This window comes from Cetorhinus maximus, chromosome 6 (assembly GCF_964194155.1).
Source record: "Cetorhinus maximus chromosome 6, sCetMax3.hap1.1, whole genome shotgun sequence".
NCBI lineage: Eukaryota > Metazoa > Chordata > Chondrichthyes > Lamniformes > Cetorhinidae > Cetorhinus > Cetorhinus maximus.
In genome coordinates, this window is record NC_135884.1 from 18,139,743 (window position 1) to 18,162,986 (window position 23,244).

Genomic DNA, 23,244 nt, shown 5'->3' on the forward strand with positions numbered 1-23,244 from the left:
CAGTTGTGGAGGGGTGGTATAGTCGGGGGGAGAGTGTTCTGTGTAGGTCAGGGGATGGGGCATTCTGTGGGGGTGGGGAAGTCCCCTGGGGGGTCATGGGGGCGGGGGGGGGTCCTGTTAGGTGGGGGTCATGGGGGGTGAACTGGAGTGTAGTCAGTACAATAGTTAGTCAGAAGCTAACTAAGTTTAATTCTTCTAACTTTTTCAGGGTAACTATTGCTGTCAGACAGTCAGAACCATCCGAAGTTTGCCGTGTCCTTTTTTTTGGGTACTGTCCAATTTAACTCCCCCAGATACGCTGCCCTGGATCTCGGAAGCTACAGGGCAATATTTTATCTCAAACCCATGTTTCTGAGGCATCCTACAAAGGACACTAAGAACTTAATAAGAGGAATAGGCTATTCAACCCCCCAACCCTCTTCCTGGTCAGTGAGACCATGACTGATCTGTATCTTAACTCTGCCTACCTGCCTTGATCCTGTAATCCTTGGTGCTCTTACCTGTAGCTAAAGTCTATCAATTTTTGGTGCAAGCTGTGTGTGCAGTGCAGACTTTGCAAGCAAATCCACCTTTGTACTGCTGTGTGGTAAAACCATCAGTATTTGACCGTACATGACCAGGTTACCTTGTGTACTTAGGCATCTGAAATATTTATCTTCTCAGATGTACAGCTGGAAATGTGAAACTTGCTGTGGGTCAGGTAACCGAATTGGTGTTTTAAGATCAGCACAAAAGAGAGGACATCCAACAGCAATCTAATCTGGTCCATCGAGAGCAATTGACATCCAGATTGTATATGATTTATTTCGTTGGGGGTGGTTGGGGTGGGGGGGGGTTGCTGAATTTTACACCCCCTGCCCCTCCGCCCTGAGTTCAGATCTAAAGTGAAACACAATATTTGTAATAAAAAAAAATCTTGGAGCATAATCAGCAAAATCATTTTGGTTAGAGCAAATTGAATATTTTAAGTAAATGAATGCCTTTTGGACCGTTTTCAGAATACAGAATGGTACAAGAAGCTCAAACACCCATTGATCACTGACAACAGAGCTCTGCTTAGTTGTCCGTGTGATCTTTTTAACTGAAGGTGTGTTATGTGATGCAGCTGCATTGAAGAGCAGATCTTTGCTACCTGTGCCAATTTGGAAACAGCCACAGTTTCAGTATCAGAACTGCAATTGGTTGGATTTTATTGGCTTTAACCCTAGGAATTTATCTCCTTGCAGAATAAATTTGTGGCGTAATCCTTAAAATCAGGAGACTTGTCAAAATAAACAGATAGCATCATGTATGCTGCCTGAAATGATGATGTCACATTCAATCCCACTTTCCTCAGATTAATTACTTTTTCTATTTAAAGATATTCACCCAACAGTTCTTCCCCTATCATTACCACTGTGCGGCAGGAAGGCAATTGCTGTCGGCTGATCCCCGATTAAAGCGAAAAGCACATTTGCTTCAGGTCAGAGGGAAATTGAATGAAATTGGCCAGATGCTGTCCAGCTGTGAAGGAGGGTTTAAAAACCACAACTAAACTTCTTTTCCCCCATCCCCTGTCTTTAAATGCATGAGATTGATAGCAGTTTGTTATAAACAGGTTTTCTTTATCCCAGAGCAGAGAAGATTCATCCAGCACCTACCAAAGACTGACCAGGCTCTTTTACGACTGGAATTTTCCTTTGGCAGAAGGGGTTGAGCCCTTGGCCCTGGGGAAAAGCCAATCCTACTTGGTGAATAAACCTGAGGCCCAAGTATTTTCCGAAAGTTAACAAATCCATTGCCACTTTTGTTGTGTTACACATCAGCTTAATCTTTCTCGGCACTGACAGCTTTGTTGTCTACTTTTAATTCCAGTCTGTCACAAAGAGCCAGGAGGTGCTTTTTAATGATTGGTATAGATTATGGATATTACTGCAGAAGACACTTGTTAGTTTATAATGAGCTTTCCAGAATGTTTTATGCTGCAGTGTTGGCAGCGAAGCAAATTTGTAGCTCACTTCAACACAAAACGTAGATGTGAGTGATTTGTAACTACTACTAAATGGGAAAAACATTAATGGGAGCGGGCATTGTGTGTGAAAATTCATGCAAGACTTGTGCTACTTCTAAAGTTGATCTACAGCTGTGCAGCAATGCCCACTTTCTCAATCGACATGATTGCTCCTCGACAATCATTTCTCTGCTACTGCAATGCAGACCATGTTGGTTCAGCAGAGTTGCATTGATCAGTTTGCCTGGTTCCAAGATTGAAGAAATAGGAGCAGGAGTAGGCCCTTCAAGCCTGCTCTGTCATTCAGTAAGATCATGATGGATCTTCGACCTCAGCTGCACCTTCCCACATTATCCCCATATCCTTTAATTCCTTTAAAAGTCTGTCAGTCTCTGACTTGATTAGCAACTGAATATCCGCAGCCCTCTGTAGTAGAGATTTACTAAGGTTGACAACCCTTTGAGTGAAGGAATTTCTCATCTCAGTCCAAAATGGTCAACCTCTTATTCAGAGCTTGTGTGCGCTTGTTCTAGATTCACCAGCCAGGAGAGACATTCCCCCAGCATTTAACCTGCCAAGCCCCTCAAGAATTTTATGTTTCAATGAGGTCACCTCTCATTCTTCTAAACTCTAGGGAATACAGGATTAATCTACTCATTTGATTCTCACAGGCCAAACCCCTCATTCCAAAAGCCAGTCTAATGAACCTTTGTTGCACTCACTCTAAGGTAAATATATTCTTGGGTAAGGACACTGATTCACAGTACCACAGATGTGGTCTCGCCAAAGCCTATTTGATTGTCGTAAGACTTTACTCTTTTATGACAATCCCTTTGTAATAAAGCCATTTGCTTTCCTAATTGTTTGCTGTACCTACATATTACAAACAGAGTAGAATTTACAGCCTGCAATGTTCGCGTATGAAAAGCCAGTGCCCTTTTATGACATTTCTCTGTCTATTACTGTTTATCTGCTAATATCACCAAACAGTAATTTCCATGCCTCTATCTTAGCTATGCATCTCCTACTGTCACAGCGATAGTTGGGCAGCTATCTTTCGTTTACACAACTGTAGGAAGTTGGGTAAACCCACTTTTACACTTGTGGTATATGAACATGCAAAAGTAAACCCAAATTGGTATTATTTTAAAGACTAATTTTCTGCTGAAGGTGATATCTCATGTTGGGTTCCACCAGCTCTGCTGCCCCACCCAAGCAACCGTTTTATAACCTGTGAATGGACATTTGCTGTCTTTGGGCTGTTCAGCTGTGGAATGTCATAACAACCCAATCGCCCAGCATTCATACAAATATACTTATCAATGCGGTAATCAGGGCTAGGCTTTTTCTTCCATATTTCCTACTCTACTTACCTGCTGGAGCACTGGTGACCCCCACCATCACTCCATTTAAACCTCTCTATAGAATTAGGCCTTGTAAGGCGGGGGGGACATTACAGAGATAAAAGCAAAAAACTGCGGATGCTGGAAATCCAAAACAAAAACAAAAATACCTGGAAAAACTCAGCAGGTCTGGCAGCATCTGCGGAGAGGAGCACAGTTAATGTTTCGAGTCCGAAAGACCCTTCAACATAACTAAGTAAAAATAGAAAAGAAGTGAAATATAAGCTGGTTTAAGGGGGGGGGGTGGGACAAGTAGAGCTGGATAGAGGGCCAGTGATAGGTGGAGATAACCAAAAGATGTCACAGACAAAAGGAAAAAGAGGTGTTGAAGGTGGTGATATTATCTAAAGGAATGTGCTAATTAAGGGTAGAAAGCAGGACAAGCAAGGTACAGATAGCCCTAGTGGGGGTGGGGTGGGGTGAAGGAATCGAAAAAGGCTAAAAGGTAGAGATAAAACAATGGATGGAAATACATTTAAAAATAATGGAAATAGGTGGGAAAAGAAAAATCTATATAAATTATTGGAAAAAATAGGGTGGGGGGGGGAATCAGAAAGAGGGTGGGGATGGAGGAGAGAGTTCATGATCTAAAATTGTTGAACTCAATATTCAGACCGGAAGGCTGTAAAGTGCCTAGTCGGAAGATGAGGTGCTGTTCCTCCAGTTTGCGTTGAGCTTCACTGGAACAATGCAGCAGGCCAAGGACAGACATGTGGGCATGAGAGCAGGGTGGAGTGTTGAAATGGCAACAAATGGCCTTGTAAGGACTCCATCCCATTCTCTCAGTTCCTTTGCCTCCGTTGCATCTGTTCTGATGATGCCACTTTCAAAAACAGTTCCTCTGACATGTCTTCCTTAACCGAGGTTTTCCACCCACGGTGGTTGACAGGGCCCTCAACCGTGTCCGGCCCATCTCCCGCGCATCCGCCCTCACACCTTCCTCTCCCTTCCAGAAACATGATAGGGTCCCCCTTGTCCTCACTTTTCACCCCACCAGCCCCCGCATTCAAAGGATCATCCTTCGCCATTTCCGCCAACTCCAGCATGATGCCACCACCAAACACATCTTCCCTTCACCCCCCCCCCGGCGGCATTCCGCAGGGATCGTTCCCTCCGGGACACCCTGGTCCACTCTTCCATCACCCCCTACACCTCAATCCCCTCCCACGGCACCTTCCCATGCAAGCGCAGAAGGTGTAACACCTGCCCCTTCACTCCCCCTCTCCTCACCATCCAAGGGCCCAAACAATCCTTTCAAAGTGAAGCAGCATTTCACTTGCACTTCCCTCAATTTAGTCTACTGCATTCGTTGCTCCCAATGCGGTTTCCTCTACATTGGAGAGACGAAATGCAGACTGGGTGACCGCTTTGCAGAACACCTTCGGTCTGTCCGCAAGCATTACCCAGACCTCCCTGTCGCTTGCCATTTCAACACTCCACCCTGCTCTCATGCCCACATGTCCGTCCTTGGCCTGCTGCATTGTTCCAGTGAAGCTCAACGCAAACTGGAGGAACAGCACCTCATCTTCCGACTAGGCACTTTACAGCCTTCCGGTCTGAATATTGAGTTCAACAACTTTAGATCATGAACTCTCTCCTCCATCCCCACCCTCTTTCCGATTTCCCCACCCCCCCCCTCACCTTTTTTTTCCCAATAATTTATATAGATTTTTCTTTTCCCACCTAATTCCATTATTTTTAAATGTATTTCCATCCATTGTTTTATCTTTACCTTTTAGCCTTTTTCGATTCCTTCACCCCACCCCACCCCAACTAGGGCTATCTGTACCTTGCTCGTCCTGCTTTCTACCCTTAATTAGCACATTCCTTAGAGAATATCACCACCTTCAACACCTCTTTTTCCTTTTGTCTGTGACATCTTTTGGTTATCTCCACCTATCACTGGCCCTTTATCCAGCTCTACTTGTCCCACCCCTCCTTAAACCAGCTTATATTTCACCTCTCTTCTATTTTTACTTAGTTCTGTTGAAGGGTCATTCGGACTCGAAACGTTAACTGTGCTCCTCTCCGCAGATGCTATCAGACCTGCAGAGTTTTTCCAGGTGTTTTTGTTTTGGGGGGGCACATTACAGCTCGCAGCAGCTTCCGCTATTCACTGAGCCTGCCAGCTGTGGGGATGTTTCAATAGAATCATAGAGCGCAGAAGGAGGCCATTTGGCCCATTATGCCTGTGTTGGCTCTTTGGAAGAGCTAAACATTTAGTCTCATTCCCCTGCTCTTTTTTCCCTATGGCCCTGCAAATGATTCTTTTTCAAGCATACATCCACCATCTTTTTTGGAAGTAATTGAACCTGCTTCCACCATTCTTTCAGGCAGTGTGTTCCAGATCATCACATCTCGCATGTGTTTACAGTATATATAAAACCAATCCCCTCCGGCTGCCAGTGGATACAGCTTGTCACCTAACTTCTAGACTTTCCACAGGAGATTTCCTGTCAGGTTAATAGTGCACCTGAGCAGTGCCTGATACCTCTAGCAACAGAGTGCCAAGCATCCTTCATAAATCGCATACTTGATAATGCTGCTTATGCACCCCTGCTTAAACATAACACTCGTGCCTCATGACTGGGTGAGTTTTCTTTTGGCTGGTTGGCTAATTAGGTTTTTTGGATTCAGTCTTTTTATTTTGTCCCATAATGCAATAGTGTGTCAAAGAATGAGTGATTGATGCTGTACAGCAGTAAAATGCTAACCTGTCTGTCTGCCTTTTTTTTTTCAGGGGTGCATTCTCTGAAGTGGTCCTCGCCGAGGAGAAGCGGACTCAGAAACTGGTAGCTATTAAGTGTATCCCCAAGAAAGCTCTGGAGGGAAAGGAAAACAACATTGAGAATGAGATTGCTGTCCTCAGGAAGTAAGTAGTGAGGAATGTGTAAGTGAAAATGAAATGGAGGACGCTGATGGAATGATCTGTCTCCAGTTAAGTCCAGTTGAGTAAAATGTATTCCTCTGCCAATTATAATTTTGTTCCAAGTATGGAAAATCTTGCCATATTAGTCATTTTGTACATTTATTAGGATTACATCGCCTAAACCTGTCTGCTTTCATTCAGCTAAGTTAAAGATGGCATTTTTAGCATGTTTCTATATTGGAGAGTCGCAGGGTTATTCCAGACAGTTTACTGCTGATTAATTTGCTCAGCCTTGCAAATAGATATTTAGACAAAGATATTTACAAAACCTTACCAGAGGAGTGCTTTGGTATGGAGGGAGTCAGTTGCAACACATTTTGCACAGAATGAGCAGGTAGCACATTACTGTTTCTCTGTATCTCATTTAGTGGATCTCACCCCTGTTGCAAAGCGCGTTGGTCATCAGTCATGTTGTCAAAATGTGGTTCAATTTCCCTCAACTAAGTGTCAATTTACCAGCACATGCACTGTATCTGTTACAATGTAGGTCTAGCGATTTTGGCATAACTATAAAAGTATAGGTGTTGCAGATGGTGCAGAAATAACTGCTGTGTCTGACCCATCTCCTGCGCCTCTGCCCTCACACCTTCCTCTCCTTCCCAGAACTATGATAGGGTCCCCCTTGTCTTCACTTTTTACCCCACCAGCCTCCGCATTCAAAGGATCATCCTCCGCCATTTCCGCCAACTCCAGCATGATGCCACCACCAAACACATCTTCCCTTCACCCCCACTATCGGCATTCCGTAGGGACCATTCCCTCCACGACACCCTGGTCCGTTCCTCCATCACCCCCAACACCTCATCCCCCTCCCACGGCACCTTCCCATGCAATCGCAGAAGGTGCAATAACTGCCCCTTTACCTTCTCCCTCCTCACCATCCAAGGGCCCAAACATTCCTTTCAGGTGAAGCAGTGCTTCACTTGCACCACCTTGAATTTGGCATTCGCCGTTCCCAATACGATCTCTTCTACATTGGAGAGACCAAATGCAGACTGGGTGACCGCTTTGCGGAACACCTTCGGTCTGTCCGCAAGTATGACCCAGACCTTCCTGTCGCTTGCCATTTCAACACACCATCTTGCTCTCATGCCCACGTGTCCGTCCTTGGCCTGCTGCAATGCTCCAGTGAAGCCCAACGCAAACTGGAGGAACAGCACCTCATCTTCTGACTAGGCACTTTACAGCCTCCTGGACTTAACATTGAGTTCAACAACTTCAGACCATGAGCTCTCTCCTCCATCCTCACCCCCTTTTTTTTAATCCCCTTTTTTACAATATTCATTTTCATTTTTTAATTTATATTTTTTCATTTTTATTTTTTATGCACTTATTTTTATTTTTATTTATTTTCATTTTTATTCATTGTTGTATCCCCACCTTTTATTCTATTTTCGATCTTTTTTCCAAACCACTGTCCCCTCCCCCCCACCCCACCCCCACAAGGGCCTTCTGTCACTTGTTCATGTTGTTCTTTCCAGAGTGTTTACCCTTGTCCGGCTATTATCACATTCTGCTTTCTGGCCTTAATGCCACCATCAGCACCTCCTTTAGCCAGTACCACTATCATTAACACCCCCTTTGTCCTTTTGTCCATGACATCTCTGGCAATCTCTCCTTTGCCTCCACCTATCACTGGCCTTCTATCCAACTTCACCTGCTCCGCCGCTCCGTCCCCTCCCCTCCCCCCTTAAACAGTATAAATTGCATTACATTTTTACTTCTCTTTAGCTCTGAAGAAGAGTTATAAGGACTCGAAACGTTAATTCTGTTCTTTTTTCTCTCCAGAGATGCTGTTAGACCTGCTGAGTTTTTCCAGTATTTTCTGTTTTTGTTTCAGATTTCCAGCATCTGCAGTATTTTGCTTTTATTATAGCAGAGATAACTGTGCCCTGTTACGTTGTGCCATCCAATGGTCCAATGTTCCTTTTGTTGTTTTGTAAGAGATCATAGCTGATACCATTGTTCTTGCAACAGTCTTTCAAGGCCATAAAAGACCAGATTAATACTAAGTGTGCAGAGCATTTTCTACATTAAAGGTGTTAAGGCTGCATTTATTGTGCATCCTTACAGGTTGCTCTGGATGGGCCTTTTCTTTGAACCACTGGAATCCTTGTGGTGATGATGCTCCCACAATGGGAGGGAATTTCAGGATTTTCACCCAAACTTTTAGGAAAGATTACAGCATAAGTAGGATTTATTATTTCCCATTGGCACCTGCATAAAGATTGGAGAACTAAAATTAGGTGTTTGTGACTTGTCTTATGTACTCAATGTGGCCACCTGTTATACTTAGTTGCTTAACTTTAGACATGAGATAGGAAGGGCCTATTTACTTTAGCAGTGAGGTCAGTGACTAGCAGGCATAGGTTTCAAGTGGTTGGTGGAAAGTTTAGAGAGGAGATGAGGATTTTTTTTCACCACCCAAAGGTTTGTGGGGTTTGGAACTCACTGCCTGAAAGATTAGTAGAGGCAGAAACCCTTGACTCATTTAAAAGGTGTCTGGATATGTACCTCAAGTGCCGTAACCTGCAGGGCTATGGACCAAATGCTGGAAAGTGGGATTAGGCTGGCTGACTTGTTTATTGGCTGGCGCAGACACGATGGGCCAAGTGGCCTCTTCCCGTGCCATAAACCTTCTCTGATTCCCATCCAACCACAGTCAGGATTCCTCTGTTACCTATTTCCACAGATGGTGAATTCCTCCATAAGGTATTGTCTGGTCCACCTAACTCTACTTGGTGGGGGGGCGGGACGGAGGGGTTAGGGTTAGGGTTGAGGGGGGGGATGGTGTGCACATTCCAACCACAGATTTTTGGCTGAAATTTTACGATGGCGATTTCTGATCTTGTACATTCCCTAAAGCGCAGAACATCTGGCAAGATTAGAAAATCCCACCTCTATTGCACTCAATTGGATACCTCAAAAATTCAGGCTTCATAAGTGGAAACGGTAAATAACGAGGGAGTGAGTGGCAGAAGAGTATACCTGCCCTAGGGGATGTATGATTGTTAAGTGGGTGAGAAGGAATGTTTTTCTAGAGGGATTTCATAGATACAGAGAAGGGAAAGCCCTGAAGATTTTGGAGAGAGTCGCTGGATCTAAGTTGTAGAGTCGGCAGGTGGATGTTTACATCCCACACTTTGAAGGCAAAGATTGAGTCAGGTCTGTCCTGTAAAAGTTACATCACTTGCCAAGCTGTGAAAAGCATTTTGTTTGGGGTAAAGTGATCTTCCACACTAATGATGAGCATCTTGCCTTAGAAAAGGTAATGTGTTATGAGCAATTTATCAGCCTGGATTTTCACTGGGATGGGACCCGAGACCAGGATTCCCGCCCCCATTCCCGTTTCTGCCAATTATTGCCACATGCACCACTCTCACCCTTGCTGGCTCAATTGCAGTTCAAACCCAGCCCCCGCTTCCCTGCAGGTTTTGTGGAGTCGGACCTCTTCGGTAAGTATAAGTGGTTCACGGCACCTCAGAGAAGTTATGAACCACAGGGGAACCCCAAGCCCAAGTGAGGAATGGAAAAAAACAAGCGCCTGTTCCTGGAATTCTTTGAAATACAATAAAAACCTGTTCTTTCAGTTTCAATAGTTAGATGCTGTATTATGAGTCAGATGTGGTTTCACTGCGATGTGATCATAAGGTTCTGTCATGCAAAGCTAAGTTGACCATTGCATTGCATTGATCAGCATTGTGTAAGTGTTGAAATGCATTAAAGCACCCTTCCCAGTGGGAAAAGTGCTATTATGCATTCAAAACTGAAGAAAACAGTACTTGGGAATACCTAAATGTCATGATATGAAGTGATATAAATGTCCACTGTGCTTTGAATTTGAAAATTAAACTGATCTGCAGCTTTCACTTAGAGAAAAAAATGCTCCAGGATTGCATTGATTGACAGGCCACCTGGTGTAGTTTAGATAAAAAGCATAGCCACCTGTTCTTGCAGTTTCAATAGGCTGTATTGTTTGGCTTCCCAAGGGTTTGTTTTGACAGCTAAGGCCATTATGAATGCTTGACTGAGTTTCAGAAACTGAGGAACCACTTGTATCAACAGGATTGTGTAGACAGTTTGGCAGTTTTAAGAGGTTATTAGAGGATTATGTCTTTGATGTTGTTACTGAATAGATGTTTGTTTTTACAACAGGTTTACCACTTGAGGGGTTATAATTTTTTTGATTGGCTCTGAATATTTTTGTCAGCACTATTAGATTATTAGAAGTTTAATTTTTTTCATGCCCATCTCAAAGATATGGATCCTAAGGTCTGCCCATAGTAGATATTGTGTAAGGGGCATGGGCATGGGGGTGGGGGTGTTTGAGGGCTGATGATTTATGGGCCTGACATTCATTACAACTAGCCTGATGCCTCAGTAAATGGAGACAGGCATTCTAACCTGCAGGCCTTGCCATCTACTCACCTCTGTTGCTGCTCTAGGGCTGCCACTGGAGATGGCGGGTCTGACCTCATCTTGCCCCCGCCTACCCAGAATGAAAATATGGCTGGAGGGGACCTTTTTAAAGGAGACGGGTCTGCCGAGTCAGGAACTTCCTGCTGCCTCCGCGAAAATCTGGCCCATTATCTCAGTTCTTGTAATAGACTTCTTCTCCATTACGTCGTCTCGAAAGATGGTAAGAATGAATGTGGTAAAAGGTTGCAGATACACTCCTGCCATCTGGACTGCTTTGGAACAACTGTTCTTTTCTAGTTTAAGTGTGGGCGCATTCTTTAGCTTTTTGGAGTTCTGCAGGTTTCAATGTGCAAAAGTCAAATTGATGCCAGTGCATCAGGAGGTGGCAAGTACTTGCAATGATGAGACTCATGGATTGGCCCTATGAAGAACAGAATAATGAGGAATAGGATTATCAACAGTTTTGGATCCTTACTGATTTACAGACTATTTAGCAATTGATAAATGACTGACAGTGAGGCAGAAGGCACTAACTGGGTCAAATGTTTCTCCTGCCATCATGAATGGTGGTATTGATTTGTACTTTAAATGTAGACAAATATGTTTCCCTTCCAGAGTCTCTGATTTGTCACATTGCTTAGCCGATATCCAGTACTGGATAAGTAGAAATCTCTTCCAGCTAAATACTGAGAAGACTAAAGCTATTATTTTGAAGATTCTGTTCCCTATCCACTAATTTTATCCCCCTCCCTGGCAACTGTCCTAAGGTTGAATCAGATCATGTCATATCTGACTCCAAGATGAATTTCTGACCATGTATCCTTGCTATCACCAAGACTGCCTGCTTCCACCACAGTAGTGTTGTCCCTCTCGGTCCCTACCTCCACTCATTTGCTGCTGAAACCTTCACGAAGGCTTCAGTACTTCCCTGATTGGCCTCCCTTCTTTGACCCCTCCTCCTTAAACTTGAGCCCATGTCATAACTCGTTTAATGTTCCGTTCATTCATTACCCTTGTGTTCAATCCTAGTTCGATTTTAAAATTCTCATCCTTGTTTTCAAAGGAATGGCCTCACCCCTCCCTATTTCTGTAACTTCCTGCAGCCCTCAGACCTCTGCACCACTCCAATTCTGGCATTTTGCGCATCCCAAATTTTAATCGCGCCATCATTGGCAGCTGTGCTTTCAGTTGTTGAGGCCTGAAGCTCTCAAATTCCCTCCTTCAACCTCTCCAACTCCATCGACCTTTTCTTTTATGACTCTCCTCTTTGACTAAGGCTGGGATTTTCCTATGGTGGAACCCATCGTGGGGGATGCAGCGTGCCAACCAAGTCCATTGACTTTCAGCGGGACTGGAAAGTCCCAGCCTAAGTTTTTGGTCACTTGTCCTAATATCATCTTAAATAGCTCGAGATGAAATTTAGTTTTATAATGCTCCTGTGAAGCACCTTGGAGTATGTTGCTGCATTAAAGGCACGATATAAACACAAGTTGTTGATATTGTCATGAAGCTTGTAGTTAGTCTTTTAAAATGTTTTGCCATCGTACGACAGGCTTATGTGGTGGCGAAAGGATCAAACGATAAAGGTGTTTAAGGCAAAGGTCAAGTGATGTCTCCTTTCACCTATATCTTGGCATAATGAACTCTAGGAAGCAGGTTCTGTGATTGGGGATACTTAACGTTGAGTGAGCTCTGTTGGACTGAGCTTCCAGTGAGTTTTTGTTTGAAAAATATACTTTATTCATAAAATACCTGGAAAAATATGACAAAACATTTCAAAATCACCATCACAAAAGTACAATCAGATTCAACTTTTACACATGGATCACAAGGTGCATCAATACAATCAATGAATATTACAATCATTTCAATATGGTCAATGCAGAAAATCAGACAATGGTATTGGAGTTATCAACATACATCATGTTGCACTCTGAGGTGCTTCAATACAATTATAATACAATTAGCATTCAATGCATACATTCATTGTGAGCTTTACAGCCCGAGGGGCGCTAAACAATTTCCCAGCCCCCTCGGTGCCCTGTGGCAGAAAGGTCTTAGACAACGACCTTTCCCCATTGCGGCTTTGTGGTGGCTGCCCCAAGCTTTAGTGCGTCCCTCAGCACGTAGTCCTGGACCTTGGAATGTGCCAGTCTGCAACACTCGGTTGGGGACAACTCTCTGCGCTGGAAGACCAACAAGTTTCAGGCAGACCAAAGAGCGTCTTTCACCGAGTTGATGATCCTCCAGCTGCAGTTGATGTTTGTCTCGGTGTGTGTCCCTGGGAACAGCCCGTAGAGCACAAAGTCCTGTGTCACCGAACTGCTTGGGATGAACCTCGACAGAAACCACTGCATCTCTCTCCAGACCTTCTTTGCAAAGGCACAATCCACAAGGAGGCGAACAATGGTCTCGTCCCCACCACAGCCACCTCGAGGGCAACGTGCAGAGGGGGTGAGACTCCTGGCTTGTTGGAAGGATCTGACAGGGAGGGCCTTTCTCACCACCAGCCAAGCTACATCTTGGCGCTTGTTGGAAAGTTCTGGCGATGAGGCATTCTGCCAAATGACTTTGACAGTCTGCTCGGGGAACCATCCCACAGGATCCACCCTCTCCTATTCCCACAGGGCCTCTAAGACGTTACGTGCCGACCACTGCCTGATGGACTTGAGGTCAAAGGTGTTTCTCTGCATAAATTTTCCATGAGGGACAGGTAATACTGCACGGTCCAACTACTTGGAGCGTTCTGCGGCAGCGTGGCCAGACCCATTCGTCGCAACACCGGGGACAGGTAGAACCTCAGCACGTAGTGACCCTTGGTATTTGCGTACCGAGGGTCTACGCACAGCTTGATGCAGCCACCCACAAAGGTGACCATCAGTATGAGGGTGATGTTGGGCACATTTTTTCCCCCTTTATCTAGAGGCTTGTACATCGCGTCCCTGTGGACCCGATCCATTTTCGACCTCCAGATAAAGCGGAAGATGGCTCGGGTGATCGCCACCACACAGCAGTCTGGAATGGGCCAGACCTGCATCATGTACAGCAACAGCGAGAGTGCCTCACACCTGATGACCAGGTTCTTACCTGCAATGGAGAGGGAGCATCGCTCCCACATGCCCAGTTTTCTTTGCACCATAGACACCCGCTCCTTCCAGTTTCTAACGCATGCCCCGGTCCCTCCGAACCATATCCCCAGCACCTTCAGGCCGTCAGCCCTGACGGTGAAGGGGACAAAGGATCGGTCAGCCCAGTTCCCAAAGAACATGGCCTCACTCTTCCCATGATTTACCTTGGCTCCCGAGGCCAGTTCGAACTGGTCGCAGATGTGGATCACTCTGTGCACTGACAGCGGGTCCGAGCAGAAGACGGCGACATCATCCATGTACAGGGAGGCTTTGACTCGTGTGCCTCCACTGCCTGGGATCGTCACTCCTCTTATGCCCGGATCCTTCCTGATGGACTCAGCAAAGGGTTCTATGCAACACACAAATAGGACAGGGGAGAGAGGGCAGCCCTGCCTGACTCCAGATTTAATAGGAAAGCTTTCTGATTCCCACCCATTGATTGAGACTGCGCTACTGATGTTAGTGTAGAGCAGTTGAATCCAATTGCAAATTCCCTCACCAAACCCTATTTTGGAGAGCACATCCACCATGTAGGTGTGCGATATTCTGTCAAAGGCCTTCTCCTGATCCAGGCTGATGAGGCACGTATCCACACCCCTGTCCTGTACATAGGCAATCGTACCCTTGAGCAGCGCGAGGCTGTCAGAGATCTTCCTGCTGGGTACAGTGCAGGTCTGGTCAGGGTGGATCACCAATTCCAGAGCGGATTTGATCCGATTGGCGAAGACCTTGGACATAATTTTATAGTCCACATTCAACAGTGAAATGGGTCGCCAATTTCTAATTTCCTCCCTTTCCCCCTTGTGCTTGTAGATGAGGGTGATAATGCCTTTCCTCATGGATTCTGACATGCTGCCGGCCAGGAGCATACTCTCGTACACTTCTAGCAGGTCTGGACCGATCCAGTCCCACAGAGCAGAATACAACTCCGCCGGCAAGCCGTCGCTTCCGGGAGCTTTACTCTTCTCGAAGGACTCAAGGGCCTTAGTCAGTTCGTCAGGAGTTAGCTGTTTGTCCAGACTCTCCCGTGAACTGTCGTCTAAGACCTCCGTGATAGAGGACAGGAAGGACTGGGAGGCCGCGCTGTCCGTGGGCTTCACGTCATACAATCCAGCATATAAGGATTTGCTGATCCTCAAAATGTCAGACTGCAATGACTTTACTGAGCCGTCTTCTTCCTTCAGGCTGCTGATCACAGAGCTCTCTCTGTGTACCTTTTGGAAGAAGAAACATGAGCACGTCTCATCCTGCTCCACAGAGCGGACTCTGGAACGGAAGATGATCTTGGAGGCCTCTGAGGCAAAGAGCGAGGCTTGCTGGCTCTTCACCTCTTGGAGTTCCTCCTTGACATCGACCCCCATCGACTGCAGCTGGAGCAGGTCCTGCATGTTTTTCTGGAGTCGAGACATTTCCCTCTGTTCCTTTTTAGCTTTCTGGGCGCCTTTGAGGATGAAAAACCTCTTGATGTTTCCCTTGACCACTTCCCACCGGTGTGTCAGGGACTCAGAGGGGTTTCACGGTTCTCCAACCTTTGTAATTCCTCTTGTGCCCTCAATGCTCTCTGGGGTCAGCAGTTGCACGTTTAGCTTCCATGCCCTCCTGCCAACCCTCTGGTCTTCCTGTAAGTGACAGTCAGCCAGTAGGAGGAAGTGGTCAGAGAAGAACACGGGCTTGACGTCGGTGGATCTGACTGCGAACGCATGGGACACAAACAGGAAGTCTATCCTGGAACGGATGGACCCGTCTGGTCGCGACCAGCTGTATCTACGTCTGCAGGGTTGCTGAAGATGTCGTGCAGCTTGGCATCCTTAACTGTTTCCATCAGGGATCTGGACGTAGTGTCCAATCTGCTCTCGGCCCTGCCAGATCGTCCAGCCACATCGATGATGCAGTTGAAGTCGCCGCCCAGAATGACCGGCCTGGAGGTCGCCAGCAGCAGTGGGAGCTACTGAAAAACCACCAGCCGCTCGCCCTTTTGTGCCGGGGCGTACACGTTAATTAACCGGAGTGGAGCATTCTTGTACATTATGTCTGCTACGAGGAGGCGCCCACCCACCACATCCTTACCTCGGAGACGATGAAGTTGCCTCCCCACAGCAGAATATCCAGGCCGGAGGAATGAGAGTCGTTTCCTCTCGACCAGATTGATGGCCCATGGGACCACTATCGTGACCATTGCATTTAGGAGCTGAGGTGCGGCATCGCACACTCCTGCAGAAACAACAGGACTGAGCTTCCAGTGAGGTTTCTTTTTGGAAAAATATACTTTATTCATAAAATATCTGGAAGAACATTCCAAACCATTTCAAAATCACCATCACAAAAGTACAATCAGGTTCAACTTTTACAACGTGTATCACGAGGTGCATCAATACAATCAATGAATATTACAATCATTTGCAGACATTCATTTTGAGCTGTACAGCCCGAGGGGCCCTAAACAGTTCCCAGTCCCTCGGTGCACTGTGGCAAAAAGGCCTTAGACAGTGACCTTTCCCCATTGCGCCTTTGCAGCGGCTGCCCCAAGCCAGTGAGTTGGAGCTGCAATGCTGAATATTCTGTTTTGTGTGGAATAGCAGGCTATTGAAATTCTGCTCTTCAACAAAGAATATCGACTTCAGGGACAACCTGTCTGTGAACAGCAACAGCTAGCTCTAAGGTAGTGCCCTAGTCATTTCTTTACATAGCTTAAAAAAACATGAAAACACATTTTTAATAGTTATGCTGCTTTAAATATAGCCTCCAAATTGAGAATGCTGAATATCAGGGCAGGTAGAATATGCATGTGAAATGAGATAAAAGCAAAGAACTGCGGATGCTGGAAATCCAAAGCAAAAACAGAAACAGAAATACCTGGAAAAACTCAGCAGGTCTGGCAGCATCGGCGGAGAAGAACAAAGTTGACGTTTCGAGTCCTCATGACCCTTCAACAGAACTAAGTAAAAATAGGAAAGGGGTGAAATATAAGCGGGTTTAAGGGGGGTGGGGATAGATAAAATGGGTCCTGTTTGCATTCCTCAGAAGGGAATGGATCATTGTAATTATTTAGTTCTGATGAAGTAACCTTCCAACACCAGGTTTAAGTGGATTTAATTTATAATGCTATTTATTCTTTAAATTCCCCTTAAGTGTTTGGGAAAGGAGAATTAATGTTCTTGTGAATAGTGGGTTTGGCTATCTGCCAGAAGAATGTTCTGTTTTACTGAACATGTGTTTTGAAGGGAGCCGGGGGGGTGGGGGTAGGGAGCGGTGCGAAGTGAAGCGAAAGAGGAAGATTTTTGCAAACCAAATTTGCAGGGACATGCAAAATCCATTTTGTCAGTATTGACAAAGAATTCCCAATGTGCCTATCTTTCATTACTTGGAATGATTATTTTTATGGCTTATTGGAGCTGTTTAGCAACAGCTGAGCCCTATTGTTGGGTAAATGACATTTTTTCTCCTCTATTTACTTATGTATGGCTAAGATTATCGGAAGTGTCTTCTTTTAGTTCTGCAGCTGAATATCAGACTCTGAGTAGCCAAACTTTGCAACCTTCATCGAGTGTCTCGATTCAGCATCCAGTCAAGAGTTACAAATGTCAAGGCAGGACCAGGAGAGGTAGAGAGGTTAATTGTTTTTACCTTAAGCTGGAAGAACTCTTGAAAATTACTCCATTTCACATGAATTGCAAACACAGGGAAATTTGAAAATGATGACAACATTTCAAGCATTCTATTTGGCAAACTTCAGAAAAAGATAATTAAATTGAGAAATGTGAGTGTCTTTTTGTGTCAAACAGCCAATTAGAATGATGGAATTTAGAGCACAAAATGATTTTGTCCATCGAGTCTGTGCTGGCTCTAGCCTTTCAAGAGGACTTATATTGCAGTTTTCCTACATTACAGTTTCTGAATCTGTATTCTTCCTTTACAAACCTAGTTCCATTTTGAATGAGGTTATAGACTCTGTTTCAGTATCCACTTGTATGAAAACATTCTATGTTTTCAAAGCCCAGTGCAAAAGAAACTCTTCAACTTGCCCCGTCATTCTTATGATATTGATTCTTTACTTCCTTGCTACCAAATTTGCCAATCGATGGCAAAGCCTTCATTATTCCTCCCAAAATGTTTCATGTTTTTATAAACATCTTTGAACCTTCAATGTTTTTGAAATCCCCCTCTCTTTTTCTCTTTGTTACCTTTCTAGTCAATCTTTACAGTAAGCATTTCCATGACTCTAATGAGGTGCCCTGGATTTCTCTCAATATTCCAGATGTGGTCTAAGCCATGTCTTATATCAATTCAACATTTTATAGTTAATGGTCTTGTGCTTAAAACTGGGAGTGTGGGTTACAAAAAATGTCAACTGATGTTCTGTGTTTTAAGTACCTGCATTCCCTTAAATCCCTAATTTCCTCCACTCTGTCAAAAGGGTCTTATAGCTTAGGGTCTATTTCCTTGTGCTGTTTTTTCCCCAATTCTACCATTTCTCTGCAATGAATTGTAGCTGCATAGAGTTGGATAAAAATTACAAATGGAAATGGGCTGCTTAGCCCAAGCAGTCCATATTTGTGTTTATTCTCCACCAGTCTGAATTCCATGTGTTTTTCCTGTTCTCCTTGTCCCATTACCACCTTACTAACCTATTCTTAAATGTTGACAATGTCTTTGCATTACTGAAGTCAGTGATTTAAGCATTGTGCAGACCCTCAGCTCTCTGCTTTTATAAAATGTTTCCCTTCCTTTCTGATCTGAATCTCTTGCATTTAATCTTATATCCGCCATCTATCTGCACAATTTGTTAATCTGTCTGTCATCTGGCAGGCTCTGACATCCTTCTTCATGCCTTGTCATTCCCATAATTTAGTATTATCAACAAATTTCAATATCACTACCCTATTTCCTGTGTCCACATCATTTATATAAAAAATATCCCAGCACAGCTCCCTGGGGTATAATCCTGCTGAAAAATATTTATTTATCTTTACTCCTAGCAGTCTGTCCTCTAGCCATCAATCTATCCATACAGCTACATTTGCTTTAATGCCATGTACTTTAGTTTTTCATTAGTCAAAGACAACCTGCCCTTAAATCCACGCTCTCTGTCCTGTCTGTGTTCACTAATGTAATTCTACATTGATAAAATCCATCCTGTATATTCTACAATCTGTGTCTTGGGGATCCACTTGCAGAATTAACCTTAAATTTAGCCACAAACAAGTTAAAACTAATTGTCCTAAAATTTACTAGTTTATTCTTTTGCTCCCCTGGTATAATATTTGCTGCCGCCTTCAACACCACATGGACTGCAGCAGTTCAAGAAGGCAGCCCACCACCGCCTTGTGGAGGGATGGACAATAAATGCTGGTCTAACCAGCGATGCCCACATCCCATGAAAGAATAAAAATAAACTTCTTGTTCAGTGGCAATTCTTATCTCCAAAGATTTTTTGAGAATTGAAGTCAGTGCCTCCATAATCTCTTTCCCATCTTCCCTCTGCAATGCATACATTCTGAGCCTGGTGGAATGTCTATTTTTAGCCCCATTAAATTTTTTTAAATGATGCCTTTTTGAATATTTATGTGGCTCTTCCACATCCTCCTCCAGTATCTCTACACTCATTCTTTCATCTTGTGCCTTAAAAACTAATGCAAGATTCTAATTAAGCATCTCTGCCACTCTCATACAATCTAGTACAAGGTGGCTCCTTCATCTCCAAGTCATCCTATTTCTCTTTGATTATTATTTTACTTGTATATTGATAAAAGCCCTTACTATTTCCCTTTATGTTGACTCCCACAAACCTTTCATGCCCTCTAGCCTCTCCCAATCTTTTTATTTGCTCCTCTCCATTCTTATCATAATTATTGTTTTCTTTCATTTTCTCCGTGTTTATCATATGTCCTTGTTGAGCTTTATTCCTTCCCCCGCTCTCAATTAAGAGAGCCTCTGTCTTATTCCTAATCAAAATATATTTACCTTGCATTTTACCTGTCTGACATAAATATCTTCTCATGCAGATCCTTTGCCTGAACTGTCATTCTTTTTCCATATCAGTTCATCTGGCCGAGGCTACCTTCTGTACCACTGAAATTCTCTCATTTGCAATCCCACACTTTTATCTCTGACTCCTTTCATTTTCAATGTGAGCTTAATTAGGTTTAGGGCGATCATTTCCCAATGTTTTCCTACTTTGAGCTCAACTTTGTAACCCAGAACTGGATTTAATAATATTATCCTTCCTTATTGGTCACATATCATATCGAGTAAGGAAATAGTCCTGGTAAATTCCCTTTCTAAGCCTGTCTCCTTTCTTTTGCGCTATGTAGTGTTCTATAATCTATCCCAACATAGTATCAGAACCTTTAGTATTTCTTAACTCAACGTATGTAACGTGCATTTTTTTCTTCTCTTCAAGATATTGATTTGAGGTCCAATTATGTCATGCTATCCCAACCTCAGTTAATGCTTTAGGTACATATCCTTCATCAGAACAATTGTAAAACAATCAGAGTGCTAGGAACCAAACTCTGCAAACCAAATGTCTCTGTTTGAGAATTCTTTCCATGACTCCTGCTTGACTAGGGATGCACAATACAAAATTAGTAACAAATTTAATACAAATTGTGATACCTTTCAAAGAGAAAAGTTGAACCAAATCGTCTTTAATTTTGGACTACATAGATTTGTATCAAACTATAGTGAGTGTATTTTGTTGTGTGAATTAAACACCCAAAACATAAGAAAATAGCCTGCAACCTTCCTTTGCTAAGCATCTCGGTGCTACTTGTTACCAAAGAGTTCCACTTGTGTCTCTCTTCTCCTTGGCTTTGCATCATTGCCGATGATTCAGAAATGCTGTTCATCTGTTGTGAGTTCTCAAATGGGAGTACAGTCCAATTTGAGCAAGGCGTTGTCATTGCAGTGGGGACATGGTTATTCATCATTCGCTGATGCAGGGGCTACAGCAGCATGCTCCTCCTTGTGACGGTGCTTTTCTGTGGCAGTCTGAAGACATCGTTCTTCAAGTTCCCATGTTCCAGTGTAGAGACGTCAGGCCTAGTGCTTTGGTCCCAGTTGTTGAAGTCAGAAATGATGTCTCATTTGCATGAATGCTTGTATCTTAGTTTTGGCTGCCCAATGGGTCCACAGGCACCATCAAGCTCTCCATACAAGTGCATCTTACATAGTTGACCATCATCCATTTTAATGACATGCCCTAGCCATCATAGTCAATGTTGATTGAGCATTGCCAGGATATTATCTGAGTTAGAAAACTGTAGCATTTCTGTGTCGGAGACTTTATACTGCTAGTTGATCGCAAGGATCTTTCTCCAGCCATTTGAGTACCATATCTATATTTAGAACATTACAGCTAGTCCTCCCTCCCTTAGTAGAATTATGGTAAATTCCTTTCAGGATTTCCTTCTTTCATCCTTCATATCCTGTTCTCATGTTCTCTCTCAGAAAAACATGGATGCACGTGAATAAAATATTCAAATGCTCTCCAACCACTCAGAACAAGACAAATAAACAACGACACATTTCAAACCCCAAATTTTGCTTGTCACACTAACATAATGTTGCATTGAAATATGATCTTTCTACTGACTGTGGGGGAAGTGGACAGACATGCGATGACAGATGTCTGACACCATGTTTTGATTTCCAGTGCTGATAGGAGGGGCATGATGGCTGTTAGGCTGGTCTGCCGGAATCACAGCACTTCCAGGCCTGTGAGATAGCAGATTTTCCATTGTTTGAATATACAATGCCCATTCTAATTAGCTTAGTGGAGCATAAGTCACTGGGCGATGTCTTGTCCAGTGTTTACAGTACAACAGCAGCAGGATGTTCTTCAAATCATTAGCTTACAAAGAAAAAATTAACCTTTGTTAACATCTAATGTAAACAAGGCTAAACCAGCTCAGTCTCTAATGTTTTGTTAAATATTTACATCCCTCATTTTCCTCCTCCTATTGTTTCCCTCCTTGCTGCTCCCCTCCACTTCTCAAGGAGCTCAGTAGGGTACAATTTCACCGGTGATGGTGGCCCTCCATTATTTCGGCCAAGTGATTGGCCTTGAAGTATGAACTTGGACATTTTCAGCAGAATCCTGAGACAAAAGAGCCTGGCCCTGTACTTGCGTAATGACCACACACTTCTATAGCTCATAGTGACGAGGAGCTTGGAGCCCAAGGATACTGTGAAGGTTCAATGTCAACATAAGTTGGATTGAATATCTCAATACCACATCATTTGGTGTATTTACCAACTGAGGCACGCAAATGGGAGGGATGTTTTTGGAGCTCAATTATTGACTTACTGTCATAGTTTTCTCAATGTATCATTGTGTATAAAGTAGCAATAAAGTAATTAACCACATTTTTGGAAAATAGTGATGAAGGCTCCCATTAAGGATGCTCTTCAATACAGACACATGGATTAAGTTGGACATGCTTCTAATGTGTTGGCCTTCTCTTGTGATGTTTGTAAAGACACACCCCCACAGCGATACTTCATTTGTATATTTGCTGAAAATATTCCCTCCTTTTTTCATGCCATAATTTATCCCAAATGTATTGGAATGTCAGTGGGATTGAGACAGGGAACAATTGGTTGGGGGGGCTGAACACACCCTGATATGCCCAGTGAGAGCCAGTGCTTTCAGGTTATACATCCGATTTACACCCAACTTGATTTCCAGTTTCTTTGGAGACAATGGACTGAATATCGACTAGAATGTAATCAACAGAGCACTGATACATCTAGCCTGTCCTATATACTGTGATGCGTTTTTTTTCGTTCATGAGATGTGGGGATCGTTGGCCAGCATTTGTTACCCATCCCTAGTTGCCCTGGTTCGGAGGGCATTTAAGAGTCAACCACATTGCTGTGGGTCTGGAGTCACATGTAGGCCAGACCAGGTAAGGATGGCAGATTTCGTTCCCTAAAGGGCATTAGTGAACCAGATGGGTTTTTACAACAATCGACAATGATTTCATGGTCACCATTAGACTTTCAATTCCAGATTTTTATTGAATTCAAATTCGAACCTGGGTCCCCAGAGCACTACCCTGGGTCTCTGGATTACTAGTCCAGTGACAATACCACTATGCCATTGCCTCCCCGTGATTCAGATAACCACTGCCTACACAGAGCCAGGTAATCTCCCAGGAGAGGCAAAAAAACAAAATCCGAGAACAATTAGGGGAAAAAAAAAACCTGGAAAATTCCTTTCCGACCCCTTTCAATGATCGAAACTAGTCCAGGTGACTGCGTTGTCCTTGATTTAGTTATTGTATATCCACCTCTTGTATGATGGGATCACCATCCCAGCCAGAAACAGGTCTCTCTTAAAGGCGCACAGAAAATTAGCATCCGTCGATTGAG

General features: G+C 43.9%; 1 protein-coding gene across 1 annotated transcript in view; it reads left to right on the plus strand.

Annotated features, from left to right (window-relative positions):
• LOC144681610 (calcium/calmodulin-dependent protein kinase type 1-like) overlaps nt 1-23,244 on the plus strand; it is a 205,855-nt gene that overhangs the window by 114,857 nt on the left and 67,754 nt on the right. The window contains exon 3 of the mRNA XM_078543364.1: nt 6,134-6,265. Within this exon, the coding sequence (XP_078399490.1) occupies nt 6,134-6,265 (132 nt within the window). The remainder of the gene's footprint in view (nt 1-6,133; nt 6,266-23,244) is intronic.